This window comes from Lepus europaeus, chromosome 5, assembly GCF_033115175.1.
Source record: "Lepus europaeus isolate LE1 chromosome 5, mLepTim1.pri, whole genome shotgun sequence".
In the NCBI taxonomy this organism is placed as follows: domain Eukaryota; kingdom Metazoa; phylum Chordata; class Mammalia; order Lagomorpha; family Leporidae; genus Lepus; species Lepus europaeus.
Genome location: NC_084831.1, coordinates 25,881,827 through 25,900,801, shown reverse-complemented (window position 1 = coordinate 25,900,801; position 18,975 = coordinate 25,881,827). Strand labels below are relative to the sequence as shown.

Sequence of the window (18,975 nt, the reverse complement as noted above, 5' to 3'; positions counted from 1 at the left end):
ACATCTTTTAAAGACTGTAGGAGGACCCCCAGTCCCAACAGCTGCAAGCCCTGTATTTCTCAGCCTGGGGACATCATTTCTCATGCGGAGGACAAAGGTTCTGTGTGGATTCCATTGTGCAGCTGATGGCCGTGTGGTGCCTTCGTGGGTGATGCAGCCTCTCAGAGACAGCTCGAAGGAGCCAGTAGTCACAAGGTCCACATGTAAATTAAGGGGCCCCAGTAGTTTTCAAGGCTGCTTCTCATTCCATTCCCATCACCATGATCAGCCGCTGCCCGTGTCAGTTGCAGAAGTGTAAGAGGAAGAAGGGAAGTTAGTTCTGCTTGGGGGGAGCAAGGACACATCCCCTGCTGAAAGCATCCCCATGAGTACTGAGCGCTGCCCCATCAGGTGAGACCTTTCTTCCCAGGAGGAAGGAGTGGAAAGGCTGGACAGAGAAGCCAGGGGCTTCCTTCTGAGGCCATGGAGGGGAGAGAAGCCAGAAGACATTTTTCCAATGCCTCCTGCAGAAGAGGAAGCAGGGCTCCCTCCTAATAACCCTCCTTATGCCCAGGAGCATCTCGCTGTCCCCCAACAGCAGCTACAGAGCAAACCCCAGCAGCAGGTGCCCCTGGCAGTGGCATTGGTGCTCTGGTCCCCATCCACATCTCCTTCCTCCAACCTCTGAAGACTCTGGCTTCACCACTACAGCTTGGCCAGTTGCCCTGAGCCCTTTCTGCAGAGCCAACCTCAAAGGAACGGTCACAGATAGCCCTCCCCTGCCCCCTACTCCAGTACTGAGACCCCAGGAGGAAGAGTTCAGTGAGGGATGGCTGAATCTGAAGGATGAAGCAATGGATAAAAACCTCAGCCTCCATAGAGCTCGCATTACATGGGGGTGGCAAAAATCAGGAAACACTGGGAAGTTGGGAGATGAAGGAGGGAAAGGGGCAGGGAGAGTGGGGCTAGGGGTGTGGACTTAACAGAGTAGTCAGGGGAGGCCTCAGTGAGGAAGTGGTATTGACACAGATGCTTCCAGAGAAAAATGGATGAGATGTCTGGGCACGGCATTCCTGGTTGCTTGCAGGCTGAAGCAATATGCCTGGCACATTGTAGGAGCATCAGGAGGTGTATGAGGCTGGAGAGGATGATGGAGGTCAAAGACAGGGCCAGAGGGGTCGTGGACAAGGCAGGCTGCTCCTTGCGGGCCCTTTAAAGACGGCTGTTACTCCAGGAGAACCACAGTGCCGCTAAGAGCTCTGAGCAGAGGTAGAGCATGGTGTGGTTTATGTCCTAACGGCACCCCTCCGGCTCTCACACTGAGAACAATCTACACCAGGGCATGGGGTGCAGGCCAGAGGTCACGGCAACAAGGGCAGATGTACTGGAGGTGTAGGCCAGAGCGTGGGCCACGTGGACGCTGTGGGAAGAGACTGCCCTGGAGATACATTTGGGAGGATTTGTGTGGATGTGACAGAGAGGAGTCAAGGGTGCTGGCTGAATAAAGAGCTCACCAAACACCCGGGCCTGGCACACAGGAAGTGCCTGGTCACGCTTGTGATTGCTACTGCTGGGTGTCACTCTGAGCAGGGGTCAGCTGGAAGACAGCATAGCAGATCTGGAATTGCACAGACACACCAAGGCATAGACCCTGAGATGGGGTGAATTCTCCCGAATCCAGGAGCATGGTTTGGGGAACAGAGGAGTCAGACCAAAGGACATTGACAGGAAGGGAGGAAAGGCCTTGGAGATTGTACAGTTCTGGCACTGACACATTTTTGTGCTTTTGGGTGAACTGATGAATTATGGACAGGGTAAACATTGTCTTTAATCCCCCAGGGTCCCACTTGAGACAGGCACCGGCCCACCTGGTGACCCTTGGGACTCAGCTTGCCCGCCCGTAAAATAGGTTGGCAGACATGGGCTGTGTTCGGCTGGGCCAACGGGCTCGGCCCCACATGTGTCTCCTCCTCCTGGAACCAAGTGAATCTTCTCACAGTGAAGCCAGGGATGCAAGAGGGCAAGCCCTATCCAGAAGGTGTTTTTCAAGCCTGTGGCATGTCAGGGCCAGGTGTTTTCAAAGACACATGGCCAAATCCAAATGCTCCAGGTCTATAATGGGAGGAACTACCTGATCACGTTTTGTAAGGTGTGGATAATGGAAAGCATGACAGCTTGGGCCCATAACCCAATCTACCCTCCCCGGTCATGGCTGGTTCAGAAGCTGGCCAGGGCATGGAGTGGGCTTTCGGCCTAGTAGCTAAGATGTACCTGGTTTTGATCCCAAGCTCCAGCTCCTGATTCTAGTGTACCTGGTGATGTATATCCTGGGAGGCAGCAGGTGACTGCTCAAGTAGTTATGTTCCCATGTCCCACATGGGAGACCTGGCTCCTGGTTCTAGCCCCTCACAAAGCCATCCCAAGCACTTAGGAAGTTCAACTAGGAAAATAGGAGTAGCCTCTCTCTCTTTCTCTCTCTCTCTGTATCTCAAATAAATGTTTCTGTTTAAAACAAAACAAAACAAAAGTGAGGGATGGGTCAGGCAAGAACCCGTAAACAGGCAGGTGCAAAGGGCAGTATACAGCTTCGTGCATAGATGCTTGTGAGGTCAGCTGGGAGCCGACTGAAGTCGGTCCTCGTGATGCATCTCAGACATCTGGAGAGGCCACTCGGAGAATCGCAGACCCCTTCAATGGCTACCGGGAGGGAGACCTGCCACTTTTTCTGCCTCCCCCTGGGGGCCAGCCCTGAAAGCAGCTTTCCCCATGTCTGAGACCCTCTTGAACTTGAACACTAGGCCTCGTGTGTCCTTGTCCCTGAGCAGAGGAGCTCCTGGCTTTGACCCACCTTGCAGTGCCCCAAGCTGCTGTGAAGAGGGGGTCCTTCTGGAGGGACTCCTGTCCCTGCCCACAGCAGACAGCTCACACCATTGTCTGTCTTCCTCTGTAGTCAAGAAGCAGATCGAGCTGAAGTCCCGAGGCGTGAAGCTGATGCCGAGCAAAGACAACAACCAGAAGACGTCTGTGTGTAAGTGTCCGCCCGCCCGGGCCCCTTGCTCGTGGTCACACTGCAAAGCGGTGACAGCGGGAAGCCAGACGGTGCTGGAGTGACTTCCTTGCACCCCGGCCTCTGTGCGTGGATGCACGGCGGCAGCCAGCCAGCAGCCCGGGGCTTGCCCTTCCCCTCTCCTCCACCCATCTCCCTGCCGTTTCCTCTTCCTCCCTCACTTCCCATTCGAACTGCACTCCAGGGAGTCATTACTGCTACATTTCTCTCTTTATTTTTCCTTTTGAGTCACTTCCACCTGCTAAGTTGGGCCTCTTTCTGGCTCCTCTTCTTGGAGTCAATAATTCGGCCTGGGATCTGAGGGGCTTTTGGGCCCAGTTCTGGCTCCCAAGGCCAGATTGGGAAGGGGAGGGTGGGGAATGCCTAGAACCTGCTCCAGGGGTCCATTTCCTGTCTCTCGGGCTGGTGGGGATGTGCCGGGTGGCTCCTGCTTGGGCACTGGGAAGATGGCATCTTTGAGAACGTTGTTCCTGCCATGTATGTTTGGAAGATGACAAGGGGTCTGATGCTGGGGCGTGGTTACGGAGTGTCGCCCTTAGGAGCACCTGATCATGGCTGTGCTCGGGGGCTTTTGAGTAAGAGCATGGGAAGGGCCTGGGAAGGTCCTGGGTCACCCTGGGAAGCTGGACTGGCAAGCAGGGAGCCTTTTCCATCCCCCTCCTGCAGGTGAATGAGGGAAGCTGCCCTGGTGCCAAGTGACGGACCCTGTGGTCTTCCTTCTCCCCTTCCTTTGCCCTGGCTCCCTCTCAAGCCCTCTCTCCGCCTCCACATTGTCTCCTTTCTTCCCCCTTCCTCCCCCTCTCCCACTCTGCCCCCCACCCCTGTCGGTGCCTGCCTTGCCCCTCACCCTTCCACTCTCCCTCCGCGTGCTCACTTGCCTTGAGATGCCAAAAGCACTTGTTGAGGGGAGATCCCTGGTAGTCCCAGAGCTCTGTGCTGGTGGCTATGGCCAGAAGAAGGGAGGGTGTGAGGCTGTTGGATCCCCAGCTGAACAGGGCCTGCACCAGCCTCATGAGTCTTCCAAATGGAGAGGGGACCACAGGCTCTTAGGTGCAGTTGGAGACCTGCATCTCTGATGGTCCAGCCTGAAGAACTGGATGGCAGGGGTGGCCAGGAGGCCCTGCTTCTGTGCTTGACCACGAGGTCAAGGGAAGGGGCAGCACCCTGGAGAGTCCAGAGTCAGGCTAGGAATCTGCCGAGAAGGTTCAAGCTCTGACCAGGACCTTCACAGACTCTTGCTGTAGCCACAGGAAACCAGGTGACCCAAGGCAGGCATGACTTCATTTCCGATTTTATCCTGGAGCCACCAGTAAACTTAAGGAGATAGCCTGGATTTAGGAGTGCAAGTGTTTATCTCAGATGCATCCCTGGGTAGTTGTGTTGTCCCAGTGGCTACATCTGGAGACTAGGAAGGCAAAAATCTTACCCTGCCTTCTTCCCAAGGGTGGGTTGGCTCTCAGCTGGGTCTTTGTAACCTAGGACTTCAACAACCCATGAACCAGCTGTTGCAGGTGGATTTTTCTGGCAAATCCATGGTTTTCATTTGCTATGCAAAGATGCCCACGCTCCCTTGAAAAGATGAAAAAACCCAATTCTAATGAAATAATGCAAATACTCTTTGCAAAAAAATGTGTGTCTCTCCACTAAAAAGGCATAAATTTTCCTTCCTAAGATTCCTCCGAAGGGCCAGGGATGGGATTCCAACAGCTTGGAGGCAGGGAGCAAATGTGTGCAGGTGGTGTCTGGCCATTATGTTCTGCCCGCATTCCCCGAGGACAACTGCCCTGGACTTCGGTGGAGCAGTGGATACCACTTACTACCCTTACCAGACAGTGGGCACCACAGACCCCGGCCGCTGGTCCTGGCCACCCAGCTGTCTATGGCTCTCCTCACTTTGGGCAGAAACCATGGCCTTTCCCACACCATAGGGACCCTGCCAGGACCTAATGCTGGAAGCACACGGGCTGGTTTTGAATAGGCAGTGAAGGCTGGGATTAAACAGAGAATTGGGGGCGGGGGGATGTAATTCGTACAAGAATCCATTCACTGGGGTTTGAGGTTGCTTGTTTCCTAGGGGCCTTGAACTTCCCCTTAGGACTGCCATCGCCTGCTCAGCCCTCTGCGGAGGGGGTTACCGGCCGGGTGTGAGCTGCGTCACCGCTGGGTCTGTAACTCCGTGGATGGTTCCTGAGCCTCACGACTGAAGGGGAGGCCGTGGGGTCTGCTGTGTAGGTCAAGGGCTGTAGTTCAGCAAGAGGGTTTTGCAGCAGTCTCTCCTCATTGGTCCAGCCCCATTCTTGTCTCTCAGCCTGCTGCTCTGTCTGCCTCCCAGGGCAGGAGCTAGGGCCTGAGTCACCCATGCATTCATGCTCCGAGGGGCTGGGTGATTCCCTGTGCTGTCAACGGGGACTTCGGGATGGGTGTGGTCTGTGGGCAGGGTTGAGCAGGCAGCAACTCAAGAAGGTGGGCAGTTAGTCTGGAAGCCCACGGTAGGGACTGATCCCGCGAGGCTGTAGAGGGGGCTGGTGGTAAACCAGATAGAGCAGCAATTGTGTCTTCCTCACCTTCTGAAAACAGAGCCTTCCCACCCACTGGGGTTCTCTGGCCCCAGTTATCTTCTTCCTTCTATCCGTCACTTGGGCTCCCAAGAGGCAGGAGCATGCCCTGCCTCGGCACCGGTGCTTCCATCTTCCTCTCCCGACCTGAGGTTTCTGCACTGGTGGGGACAAGGGCTTTGTTAAGTTGAGGATGTGAAATCTGTAGAGGTAGAGGCTTGGCAAGGAAAGGGAAAGGGTTGGGAACAAGGGCCCAGGTCCCATGGGAATGACTGGCACTCACCTGGCAAGGTGGAAGGTTGGAGAAAGGCAACGTGGGGGGCCTCGCACTTATTGCCTGGCCTGAGCCACCTGCTCTGCCTGGGGCCTGCGTCTCTCTGGGCTGGCCCCACCCTGGGCTCGCCTGCAGGTTTGAACTCGGTGTTCAGAAGGCCTCTGTCTGCAGAAACGAGCTCTGGACTCAGCAAGTGGAGGATGAGACTCCCCTGGCCCTGCTGCCATCTGCCACCTGCATCCTCACGTGTCTCCAGGCCTGGGAACCTGTTTCCCACATTGTGCCTTGGTCCTCTGTGAAGCCTGCTGATTCTTTCTTTGCCAGTCGACTCCCACCATCTCTGTCTACCCCACGGCTGGCTTCTCATTGTCCTTGACTTGGACGATCATGGGCCTCTCTAACTCGTCTCGAGGTATCCAGCCTATGCCTGAGCAATCCGCACCTCCCAGGGCCTTGACCCCACTCAGGATTCTTCCGTGGGTCCCCTTCTTTAAAAGTCTGACCTCTAGACCCCGTCACCCTGTTGTTCACCACTGTCTCTCGTTCGGTCACACTGAAAGACCCCCAGCTCTGTGTCCGTGTGCCTCTCTGCCTGCCGCAGTCACCTCTGTCACCACCACTCCAAATCCCACCTGCTCGGAAGGCTCCGAGGCATCCACACTTCTCCCAGCAGTGAGGCTGGGCCTCCCCTCTGGCACCCCTGTACTTGCTGTCTCTGCCCATCGTGAGCCTGTGGTTTGTTTCCATGTGTCATATCTTCACCCGACTGGCAGCTCCTAGAGGACAGTGGTCATATCTCGTGGTATCCAGAAGGCCTTGTGCACAGTAGGTGCTTTATGATTGCTTGTCGTGTACCCATGGGGGAATGACTGAGTGGGTGGTCGGGTGATGGGGTGCTTGCTCTGAGACATGGAAGGGGAGGGGAAGGGATTGGGCAAACTTGGGAAGGGGCTTGCTCCAGTCACCCCATACTCCCTTGACCAGATGTTACTGTTGGAATTGGGGGGGAGGGGGTTGGCGAGTCCTTGAATGGAACTGCTCTGGCCAGAGCTCCTGGTCAGCCTCGAAGCCAGGAATGCAGAGGTGTGAGGGCCTCCAGCCTCAGCAGTCTGAGCATAGCCTTGGAGAGAAACCAAAAGGCAGGGCCGGGGCCTCTCGCCCTCCACTCCGCGTCTGTGTCCGCCGCCCCTGGACCGCGTTCCTTCTCTAGCCCAGACGGCTGTGCATATGGTTCTTGTAAACAGGACTCTGGCGTCGGCAGGTGTCAGAGCATCTCACCGCCTGCCAGAACTGTCACAGGTGCCATCTCTGCTCAGTGCCCTTGGCCGTGGCATTGGGATGGCTGGGGGAGGGTGCTCTGGTGACTGCTTACTGTGGTTTGAGAAGTGTCTGATGGGAAGAGATTTTTCTAAAGAAATACCTGTATTTGAGCTCAAGTCCTTGCTTTAAACTCCAGACTGCAGCTTTCTCTTACATTCTTTACCGTTTCTGACCATGCATCCACCTTTTGTTTCACTTTCTTTGAGTCATTTCTCCATTTGGGGCTGGGGTCGGGGGGCTCATCCCATGTAGAGTCTCCACTCCCGGGGTCTGAAGCACAGGGTGGGGAGGTCACCAGGAGCTGGCCACTGGGATGAACAAAGGAATGGAGTGGCTGTTGGCATGGGGGCGGGGCCTGTCTCTGAGCCACAAGCTCTTGGATGAATTTCACTTGGACTTGGCAAAGGCGTTTGTCAAAGCAGCTCCCCACCTTGCACACTCAGGAAACCCCAGTCTGATAAACCTCGGGCACCCAACATGGTCCCCGCAGAGCAGGGCCTCATTCTGTCTCTGCCTCCACCACCCACCCTGAGACGTTGCCCCGATGGGTGCCTCCCTGTGACTCTGCATCTCTGTATGTGCTGTTTTTTGCCTTGTAGTAACTCAGGTTGGTGTTTCCCAAGGACATAATATGTGTCCAGACCCTGGCATACCCGAAAGGGGCAAAAGACTAGGCTCAGATTTCAGGTAAGATCGACTGGGGAACCTTCTGGTCACAAGGGTGTGGTGGCCTGGTGGTGGGGGCGAGATGAGGGCCTTCCTGGGGGAGGGGGTGGGAGTGGAGGTGATGGTCTGGAGACAGAGACCTTTCTGGAGAAGACTGTGGCCTTGGGCGTTCTGTCCTGGTCCAGCCCTTGGTACGGAGTCCATGTCTTATGGGGGGCGGGGAAGGAATAGACTGCCTGTGTAGCCAGCATATAGAGGCTGTCATTCTCTGTAATGACACACTAGCAGACCCGTGACCATCTAGAAGATTCCAGGTCCCTGAGGTGGCGCATTTTGCAGAGTTTCTGACTCTCAAGGCATTTTTCCATAACCCTCCATTGTCATTAGAGTTATGGGCATCATCCGCCCACTCTTAGCTGCCCTAATTGATACTTATCTCAGAGGATCCCCATTTTGCTCACAAAGTCACCTTTTAACTCAATCCTAAAACCATTAAATGATCCAAAAAAGGAAGTGGAAGAGCAGATGTTCCTTCAAATGGAGATTTTTAAGTAAGTGAGCAGCGGAGGAGAGGTTAAGGTCGGAAGCAGTGAGAGTGGTCCATCCATGTGGATTTCCTTAGGGAATCGGGAAGGACTGAGGCAGGACTGGCAGGCCTGGGGATCGAGCTCACGGACACATCTTATCTCCCAGGTTAGGATCCAGCGTCCAGTTCACCTGCAACGAGGGCTATGACCTGCAAGGGTCCAAGCGGATCACCTGCATGAGAGTGAGCGACATGTTTGCGGCCTGGAGCGACCACAGGCCAGTGTGCCGAGGTGAGGGTGCCCCGGGGAAGGGAGTGGACCAGAAAGCCAGACTGGGCATGGAAAGTGGAGCTTAGATCCCGGGACCCAGGCTGCCACCCAGACCATCTCACCTGACTCCCTTGCTGCTCCCTGGGCCTGGAGTCCTGTGTTTGTTTACTGATCATACTCACTTAGCATCTTCTTTGTGTCAAAGCCCATACTGGGATCAAGAGATACAGGGGTTGAAAGAGAGGAGTCCCTTTCCTGTCTGGACCTCACAGTCTAATGGAGGAGCTTGCTAGCGCACTACACAAAGATAGCCCAGCCCTACCTAGATAGGAAAGGAGTTACCTTTTCTGCCGTCACCTTGAATCCTCCATTGTCACATGTGTGCATCCCGACCCCTCTCCCTGGTGCCCTTGTTTCTTTTCCCACAGTGCAAACAATGGAGCTGTCACTTCTGAAGAAATGCTCCTAACGATGCAGTGACATAGACCAAAGCATCACAAGGCCTTTGTGCAAGATTCTGTTCATGCCACCCCTGGGCATCTTGTCCTCAAGATCCTGTCAAGCGCACTCCCCGATGTCACATGGCTGGGCTGGCCCAGCCCCCACCCCTCTCACCCCCAAAAACCTGGAAATACCAGACCTGAGAGTGTGCCTTCACTGGGGCAAGGACAACAGGTGCTTCTCCTGCACTCGCTCCCTGGACACCAGCAAGGAGAGCCCTTGGGCACGTGGTTCTTAGGTGTCCTTTCAGAAGCCCCCAGGTGCTCTTTTGAGTGCCCTTTTGGAAGAGAAGGCCCGTTTCCCCCTAAAGTTTCATTCTGGATTCTTCTGATCTAAGAATTCCACCTCTCACTAGGTATAGACATCTGACTGAGATCCATGCAGTGTGAGAGGGGCCCAGGAAAAAGAACGTAGATCATTATCACACAATAAGATGACAAAGTTAGAAATGAAGCCCACTCCTTGTTCATTAATGTGTCCATAAATAACCTGGGAGAAGGTCATGGAAATATCTTTCAAATAAGCCTGCAATTTATTCATCTCTATTCAACCTTGAGGTGGCCATGTTCCACGGTTCATAATGCACTTTGCATTTTTACTGATTTTCACTGCATTATTTCAAGAATTCAACATAGCTGCTGGGTTTGTTTTTTTTTTTCTTTTTACTCCATTAAAAGGTGAGCTCTTGGTACAACTCACTGTTGGCAGTTGGGCAAACTGCCTGTTTTTCCTGGGCATCTTCTCTTACCTGTTAAACGTAGCTAATAGTCTCCACTACCCATGTGTCTAAGGTGAGGATGAAATGGAATTCTGGATGTGTGAACATTTCATGAACTGGGAAGTGCTAGCAAGGACACAATGGAAGAGCAGCCCTTTAGGACGAGAACCTTGTTGTGTTCACCATCTAGAACTGGGCCTGGCACCTGGAGGGTGTCAAGTAACGTGTGTTGAATGAGGGCGTCAAGACAGCAGCTGTGTGGAAAGGCCTGGTTTATCCAGCCTGAGGACCGAGGGTGCCCTCGCCAATCTGTCCTTCCAGGATTCCTTTCTAGAAGCCTCCACAGCAATGCCTGTAGGCGGTGGTGGGATCTGATCTTTGTCCAAGACTTGCCATTGCTTTCTAGTGGTGATGATTGTTTACATGAACACCTGCAGGGTGGGGAAGCTCTGGTGCTTTGAAAGGAAGTCCACAGTCAAGTAATGGACTCTTCTTTTTCTCCAAATGTGTTGTGGGCCTTGTTTGAGCACTTGCAGTGATTCTAGCCCACTGGGCTCTGCATTTGCTGCTGCACCTTCCCTGAGCACTGTGCTAAGCTTTCTCGTGTCGGTCATCTGCTTCCATCCTCTGCCACTGAGGAGGAAGAAGAAGGGGACTACGGTTCAAGTCCAGCCATCATTACAGTTTAGCTGTGTGCCCTTGGGCCAGTTTCTTCACCCCTCTAAATTTCTTTTATCTTTTTCCTGCTAAAAAGAGGTAATAATAGAATATTGCTTCACGGCATGACTTTGAAGGAGAGGTGAGGCAGTGACCTTGAACGTGCTTGTTGAGAAGTGATGCTGGGGGGTCTTTGAGATTTCTTTGCACACATGTGTGGGCTGAGCGCTGTGGATATACAGCTTCCTCAACTCCCAGAGCAAGCCTCAGCCTCTGGCGGCCCTGGAGGCTTGCAGAAGTTGGTTTCCTCACCATCCTCACCAGTCGCTTGGCAGGGCTACTGCTTGGGAGCCCTACAGACTTTGCCTAGATCACAGTCCTGCCACCTGGTCATTTGCTGACCCTGCACAGGACCAATAAAACCTGCCCTGCCCCGTGATTGTCAAACTGAATTAGGTCATTGTGTAGACAGCCACCAGCCCCAAGTGTGGCAGAGCATGGATTTCCAACAGAGGTGCACCCTCATGCCATTCTGTCTCCCTCTAAATTTTTTGTTTATTTATTTTATTTTGAGAGGCAGAGAGATAGAGATTTCCCATCCACTGGTTCACTCTCCAAATGCTCACAGTAGCTAGGGCTGGCCATGCCAAGTAAGGAGCCTGGAACTCCATCCAGGTCTTCTACATGGGTGGCAGGGACCCAAGTCATTGGGTCATCAGCTGCAGACCCCAGGATATGAATTAGCAGGAGGTTGGAAATAGGATGGGACCCAGGACTGAACCCCAGGGACTCCAGTGAGGGATGCAGGCATCTCAGCTGCTGAGCCACACACCCAGCCCCAGTCTCTCTCTCTCTCTGGCTCCCCTCACAAAGATCACTGTGAGGGAGAGAAGGAGAGGTGGAAGGCTCCTGCGTTTGGAGTTTGGACTTCATGATTTGTCCTGGGCTTATCTGAAGGCCCAGGGCTGAGACGGATATTAGATTCAAGGGTCTCTTTATGTTGGCAGTTTTCAAGGTTTTTCTTCTAAAATCTTTTGGTTTAAATTAATTGGAGTTCCTATTATAATTGCGATTCTTTTAGTTTAAGTGAACACCACTCTAAGAACAAAAAGAGACAAAATTCTTTGAATTCTAAGAAGCTCTAACTCCGAAACAAGTTACCAAAAAATTACATTCTAGAAAGGACTGCCATCATCCACACTGATATTATTTTTCCTCTAATGCATTTAAAATGTGATTTGATTTTAAATACTCATTTTTCCACACAATTAATTCCACTAAAACACAGAGCCTGGCACATGATAGGGTCTCGACAGGTGTTTGAGGACCACCTGAATGAGTCAGGGATTGAAACAGATGAATCAGCTGGGGCTGTGCCCTCACTTCGGAATTTGAAATCAGGCATATTCATGGGGATTTCTTTCCTTTCCCTCCCACCAGAAGACCAGAATACATGCTTCAAATTGGATTCCTAGAGACGGTGGTCAGTGTGAAAGAAATACTCTTAAACCAAGGGTGCGCAGACCCAGGGAGAGGCAGAGTAGTATGATATGGGGCTTGCCATGATGGAGCCCAACATTTAAAAATAAGGTTTTGCAGAAAGTAAGACAGATGCAAGAGGAGCTTCTCTGATGAGAGCAGGGGCAGGAGGTTTGTGCTCACCTTTCCCTCGGCCACTCTCAGTAGCCTCTACGCATAGATATTGGGGCTCCAGAGAATGCTGTTCATACACCACTAGCATAGCAAGAGGACCCACTGACATCTGGGAGACCTGGTCTCTTGTGACCACATGTTGGTGTTGGTGGAGGGCAGGGACTGTCCAGCCCCAAGTAAATCATTAACAGAAAACCATGTATTATTTTTTTCTTTTGGGCTAAATCTGCACACACACATACACACACACCTCATGAAGTTTGTATAAAAATGGAATTAAGAGAGAACTCTATTTTGGTGATTTCAAATACATATAGGTTTTCATAATGCACACTTCCCATGAACTTTTCAGATATTTATACACACGAATATAAGCATAATCCTTTGGTGGGGATAGAATTTCAGATTTGGAACTCAGAGACCTAAATTCAAGTTCTTATTTTACTATTGATCAACCATGTGGCACAGGAGAAAACCACCCTGAAATGCTATGAATCTTTCCCCTCATCTGTGAAATGGGAGAGAAACATGGCAAATACAGCACCAGCCAGGCTGAAGTCAAGGCCGTGATGCTCAGAGGCGGCTGTTTTCCTTCTTGGTGCCCTGCATGGGATCAGTTTCCTGGCCCACCCCTTAAACAGTATTGTCACCCAGAGTTCTATTTTCATCTCTCTCCCCTGCTCTCCTTTCTCTCCCCCTCCTCGCCGTTGGTGTCCCTAGGTGATGCACACTGACTGCGCCAGACTACATGCCCCATTGCTCCAACCCTGAGAATGTCCCTGAATCCCTTATCTATGTGTACTAATGATAACGTTCCCATTGGTTAAGCTCTTTATACTTGTCGAAAGCATTGCACCAGGCATTTTTCATAATTTCTGGATAGAGGAGCATGGTAATAACCATATTTTATGTTTAGCTAAAGCTTAGAATGACCAACTTCCCCAAGGGCACAAAGCCAATCAGTGGAGCCGAGCTTCAGACGCTGACTCCAAGGCTCAATCCTTGGGCCTGCACATCCTTGAGTCTGCATGTTGGATGGATCCATGCAGAACAACTCCCCCTCCACCCTTTCTGTTTTTTGGTAACTCTTTATTTTGATACAATTCAAGATTTACAGGAGGGTTGCAATAATGTGCAAAGAACACCCATAGAACCTTTATCTAGATTTTTAAAACTACTTGTAAAGCATTAGTAAAGAAGAAAGACACTGAGAAGGGCCAGAGAGAAAATCCAACAGGCTCACTGAAGCCAAAGAAAGTGAGTTTCACAAAGGAAGAAGGGTCAGTAGGGTCAGATCTCCAGAGAAGTTCAAGGATAATAATGACTCAAAAGTAATTATTGAGGTTACATGGCTCAGCCCAGGGCCCAAGATTTGAAGTTGTCTCTGCAAAGAATCAGTGAGGGAGCTGAGGGAAGAGAGGACTGACTTGGGCTGAGCCTTCCATCATGATGACAGACCGTCAATCAATCGGTGGCTCTCCTGGCGGCCCCTAGGCACCAAGGATGAAGAATAGAAAAGGTGGACGGTACAGCCGCTCAAAGGCGGCCGTTTTGCCAAGCAGATATGAAGGTGTGAAGGGTATCGGTGAGGAGCCCTGAGGTCCAGGCGGAGGGATGAGAGAGGAAGGGTCAGGAGGAGATCAAGAGACGGGAAGAGATGCAGGAGCCAGAGGACTGGAGGGACAGTGACGCCAGACTCACTCTGCTGGGGGCACAGGTGGTAGGGAAGGAATGGAAGGAATGGGATGATCAGTTTAAGAACTGAGAGTCGGACTTCCCAGGGTCTCAGGACAGCAGGGCCCGGGCCAGCTGTTAGCAGGGTTGATCTTGGGATGGAAAGAAGGCAGGGGTGCCAGATCTCGTGAGAAGAGGTTGGGCTCCAAAAAGAGAGGATGTGCTTGTGTTGCTACAGGAGGAAGACAAGAGCGCGTAAGCAGGCAGGAGTGCACACTCAGGGAGGGGAAGGAAGGATGTGCCTGCCAGATGGCTTCTCAGATCACCAGCCCAGAGTGAAGGGAGGTGAGAAGAAGCGGGGGAGGTCCGAGAGAGGCGTGCGGAAGGCGTGAGAATGCAGGAGAGCGGGAGCTGGCAGAGCTGGATGGTGGGGTCGCCAGGCAGCGTCTAGGATTCTTCTCAGATAGGTCATGGTGATCTTGCAGGGTCATCAGTCTTCCTGTTCCTGTGAGTGGCCTTTCTCCCAGCAAAGCTCATCTGTGTGGGAGCAGGTACGGAGAATGGAGGCGAAGAGCTTCCTCCATAATTGATGTTGTCCAGGGAGCAAAGGAAACAAGGGTTTGTGGAGGATTTGCAGGCGAAAACTCGTCACGGTGGCCAAGGGTGTGTCAGTTGGGCGCTGCGAGGAGAAAAGGCAGCAGTGGGCTGACGAGCAGAGGGAAAATGTGTGTCCTCAGAACGGAGGTCTGGAGCGGGCAAGAATGAGTTCTTCTCCAGGCCCAGCAAACATCTGTAGAAAGAAATACAGGAGGCTGGGGCATGGGCACTGGGCTTCAGTCATGGCAGGAATTGGAGCAGGAGGTCTGAAAGCCATTGCAGCTCTAAGTAGGGCTTAGGTCACCTTAGAATTGGTCGGCGGGGTGGCGGGTCCAGAGGACTGAGGACAGGGCGAGAGGGGAGGTCTGTAGTAGGAGAAGCCAGGAGGATAGCACAGAACAGAGAGGGGAGGAGATTTGGGGAGAAGCTAGAAGAGCACAGGTGTTTACGTGAGGAGCACTTGGCTTGTTGTTTTAGTGCCACACCTGGCAGTGGGTCCAGGGAGTATCTCCTCACGGTGCCCTGGACTGTGATACGACCCTCATCAGAAGGTCAGTGGTGCTCAGAGGAAGACTCAGGCTTAGAAGGTCTCAGCCGTGTCACCGCCAGCTGTCTAGAGGAGCCCTGGGCGGGAAGAGGCACATGGAGGCACTGCAGGATGCACTCATTCATTTACTCAGAGGCCACCACCGGTGAGCTCCCCAGAGCCAGCTTCCCAGGGGGACATCTGTCTGCCTGCAGAACCCCTGGTCTTGCCCAGATAGTGGAGGCAAAAAGGAGCTGATGCTGCAGTCAGAGCATATTTTAAGGTGCTCCATGCTATCTGCAGATCGTAATATTTTAATTAAACCCCTCTGTACTGTAAGTGGGAAATGCCTTTTCGCCCTGTTCTCTCTAATTACCTTCAGCATGTGTCAACAGACGGCAAATACTGTCTGATTGTTGGAAACAAGTGCAGGATCAATGGAGTCGGACGCTAAGGGTTCTGGCAGCAGATTCTGAGTTTCCAGAAGAGGTGGAGGAGGTGTGTGGGCGTCTTGGCTGGCCTGCAGTTCTGAAGGCACGGGTCCCCTGGCAGAGGTGGGCTGGGTTCGTGGCCACGGTGTTGATGATCTTGTTCTAATTTGTTTAGTGATTCTGTGAGTCTCAAGCCAGGGAAGGCAGAAAACAGATCCTCAGCCTCGGGCACAATTTTGGGCATAGAGAAAGGAATGGACGTGGCAGGTAGAGTCCCGGGCCGCTTTGTTGAATATTGACCACATCCAGGCCTGGCTGAGCCTTCACATGCCTTGTCTCGTATCATTTCAACTTCCCTGGGGCTCCATGAAGTGATATCTTTGCCACATTTCAAATGAATAATTAGTTATTTGTAGGGGAGAGTGATGGGGGCAGGGGAGATCTTCCATCTGCTGGTTCACTGCTCAAATGGCCATGGCTGGTCCAGGTCTCCCATGTAGGTAGCAGGGCCCACACACTTGGGCCATCTTCCACTGCGTTAGCCGGGAGCTGGACCAGACTCAAACTGGCACTCTGAAATGGGGTGCTGGTGTCACAAGTGGCAGCTTAGCTCATCGCTTATCACCTCCACCACATTGTAAAGACGACGAAGCAGAACCAGAGAGGTTTTCTAATGCACTCAGACCTCAACACCCAGTAAAGGGATTTGGATGCGGGAGGCTGAGCTGGCACACCCGGCAGCCTGCCCGCTGCTCAACCAGCCCCCCTCTCTCAGGGCCCACCTGTGTCTAATGCAAAAATCTGTGCATTTAAGTGATTCTCAGCATAGAGCTAAAGTCGCACGTGAGGGGAGGGGCTTCCTCTGGAGACGTGTCCAAACTCATTTTGGGATGGGGAGACGCAGCCAGACACAGAGAGGGGGGAGCAATCCCGATCCAAAAGCCCCTTGCAAAGACCCCCCTAACCACACCTGCTCTGCTGGATCATAATTGTTTTCCCACCTGCTGCCTACTCTGGCCGGGACCCTTCAGGGAGGAGCATCGGGTCAGATGTTTCTCCCTGCCTGCCACCTGGGCAGCAGCAGGCACTTAACGAACACTGGAATGAATGGGCACAGGATGAGTGCGTGAAACGGGAAGAGTTTCATTATGTTCGGGAGCACAGAGCTTACTTCCTAGACCCTCCTAGGTAGGCTGTCCACGGAAGGTTTGTCATGATGCTGGCCCCACGCGGGCAGGTGCACTAGTATACTCGTGCCCATCAGCAGAAGCCAGGTTTGATGCGACTTTGATTTTATATACGCAGGCGTGTTGCCTTTGCTCACAGCTCCGTACTGTTAGGTGCTTTGCCTACAATTAGGATGAACTGCCGAGTGGGCAGTCCTGGAACGGGCTCATAGAATCCTTGATGAAAATAGCTGAGCACTAACATTGAAGAATGAAATGGCCTGGACTGCAGCAGGCGTCTGGAAGGAAAGCAAACAGCTAGGTACAAGGTGGTACCTTAACCGTTATCAATCACTGCTTAATCTAATTAGTTTAGAAGCTATTTTAAAGAGCTTAATTAGATTAAGCTGTGATTGATACCACTTTATATCTACTTGAGTAGAGCACTTCTTCTAATTCACCTTGAATCTTTATGCTTCCAGTTGGAAGCCCTGATGCAGGCAGGAGCTGAGTGCAGGGAACGATGAGGGAAGGGCTTGATGGGACTTGATGCCCTGTGTGCCTGGCACCTGAGACCTGCTGGGGTGACCTGGACAAGGACATCCTGAGATGCCACTCCGGAGGCCAGCGAGGTGGACAAGGGAGGAAGGGGTGGCTGGCAGGACCTGGAATGAGATCAGCCTCCTGAATGAGCAGATTTGGGTGAAGAGCAGCATTGGCTGGTCTGGAGAATTGGAGAGAAATAGGCAAACACAGGCAGATCCGCGGAGAGAGGACTGGGCTGCTTAGCAGGACCATAGGTACCGGGGGTCCACCTAATTTTAGGGCAACAGGTTGTTAGCTGATACCCACAGTGGAGTCAGGGTAATGGGTGTGGGCAGGGGCTATAGGGAAGTTCCTGGCCTGCCTTGGAAGCCCACCGTGGCCTGCAGAGCAGCAGGGCAGGACAAGGCACATGAAGACTACCCCTACCCCAAGGCTCCAGGCCTTGTGATCTCCCGGTGAACCTGCTGAGGACTGTGCAAGAAGGATGCCGGAGGCCCAAGGTCATGTCTGGGGTCTGGGTCTCTCCAGAGTACATCTGTTCTGGGCAGGCAGGGCATGGGAGGCAGGAAGGGGAACTGGACCGAGTCTAATCTGAAAGGCCTGTTTCTCCTCTCCTCTCCTTTTGGCAGCCCGAATGTGCGATGCCCATCTCCGAGGTCCCTCGGGCATCATCACCTCCCCCAATTTCCCCATTCAGTACGACAACAATGCACACTGCGTGTGGATCATCACAGCGCTCAACCCCGCCAAGGTAAGGCTCTGGGGGCAGGGGGGCAGTGTGCCCTGAGTAGGGACAGTTGGTATGCAAGGGTTTGACAAACCCACAACTTGGTTGGTGGTGGAGTCTCTGCAGATAATTCTTTGACATGGCTTTGATTAAGTGTTGCATAGATAAAAAATATATTCATTGCATAGAAGTAAGATAGAAAGAACACCAACTACAACAAACACCTGTGTAGCCATCATCCAACCTAAGGAAAAATCATCACAGCTGCGTTAGTGATGTGTGTCCCTCATCCACCCCGTTTCATTGCCTTAACCCTCAGAGATGACTGTTAACTTCAGTGTGTTTAGTACATTTTAAGCTCTGCTGGCATTTGGACTTCATGTCAATGTAAACATGTCATATGTGCAGGTGTTCTTAATTGATGTCAGAATTAAGTCCCTAACGTTGATCTGTTATTGAGATTAGTTTTGCATTGCTAAGACATCTTTTTAATGTATATCTTCCATTTAGTTTTTTTTTTCTTTGCCATGCCCTTTATTCTCTGTCATGAGTTTTGTAAGTATCTTGCCCACATCCACAGGATATCCTGTTGGAATCAGGATATTCTGCTGCAGATCAACTGCAGCAGAACTGATGTCTTTTGATACCAAATCTTTGAGTCCATGAACATGGTAAATCTGTTTGCATAGGCTTCTTTTTTTAATATTTTCTTTATTTATTTGAGAAGTAGAGTTACAGATGGTGAGAGGGAGAGACAGAGAAAAAGGGCTTTCTTCTGTTGGTTCATTCCCCAAATGGCCGCAACGGCCAGAGCTGCACCCATCCGAAGCCAGGAGCCAGGTGCTTCTTCCTGGTCTCCCATGCGGGTGCAGGGGCCCAAGAACTTGGGCCATCTTCTACTGCTCTTCCAGGCCACAGCAGAAAGCTGGATAGGAAAAGGAGCAGCTGGACTCGAACCGGTGCCCATATGGGATGCCGGTGCTGCAGGCAGAGGATTAACTGGCTGTGCCACGGTGCCAGCCCCTCGCAGGCTCCTTTAAGGCTTTCCATAAACTTGTGTAATGTTTCCATGGCAGATCTTAAACATGTGTTAATATCTGAAAAAGTTCATGGAAAATGAA

The 18,975-nt window shown here is 52.3% G+C and overlaps 1 protein-coding gene across 1 annotated transcript in view; it reads left to right on the top strand.

Annotated features, from left to right (window-relative positions):
* Positions 1-18,975, top strand: part of CSMD2 (CUB and Sushi multiple domains 2) — a 615,632-nt gene that overhangs the window by 310,265 nt on the left and 286,392 nt on the right. Inside the window, exons 7-10 of the mRNA XM_062193240.1 lie at positions 2,930-3,007; positions 7,795-7,882; positions 8,555-8,679; positions 17,757-17,878. Coding sequence (XP_062049224.1) covers positions 2,930-3,007; positions 7,795-7,882; positions 8,555-8,679; positions 17,757-17,878 — 413 coding nt within the window. The remainder of the gene's footprint in view (positions 1-2,929; positions 3,008-7,794; positions 7,883-8,554; positions 8,680-17,756; positions 17,879-18,975) is intronic.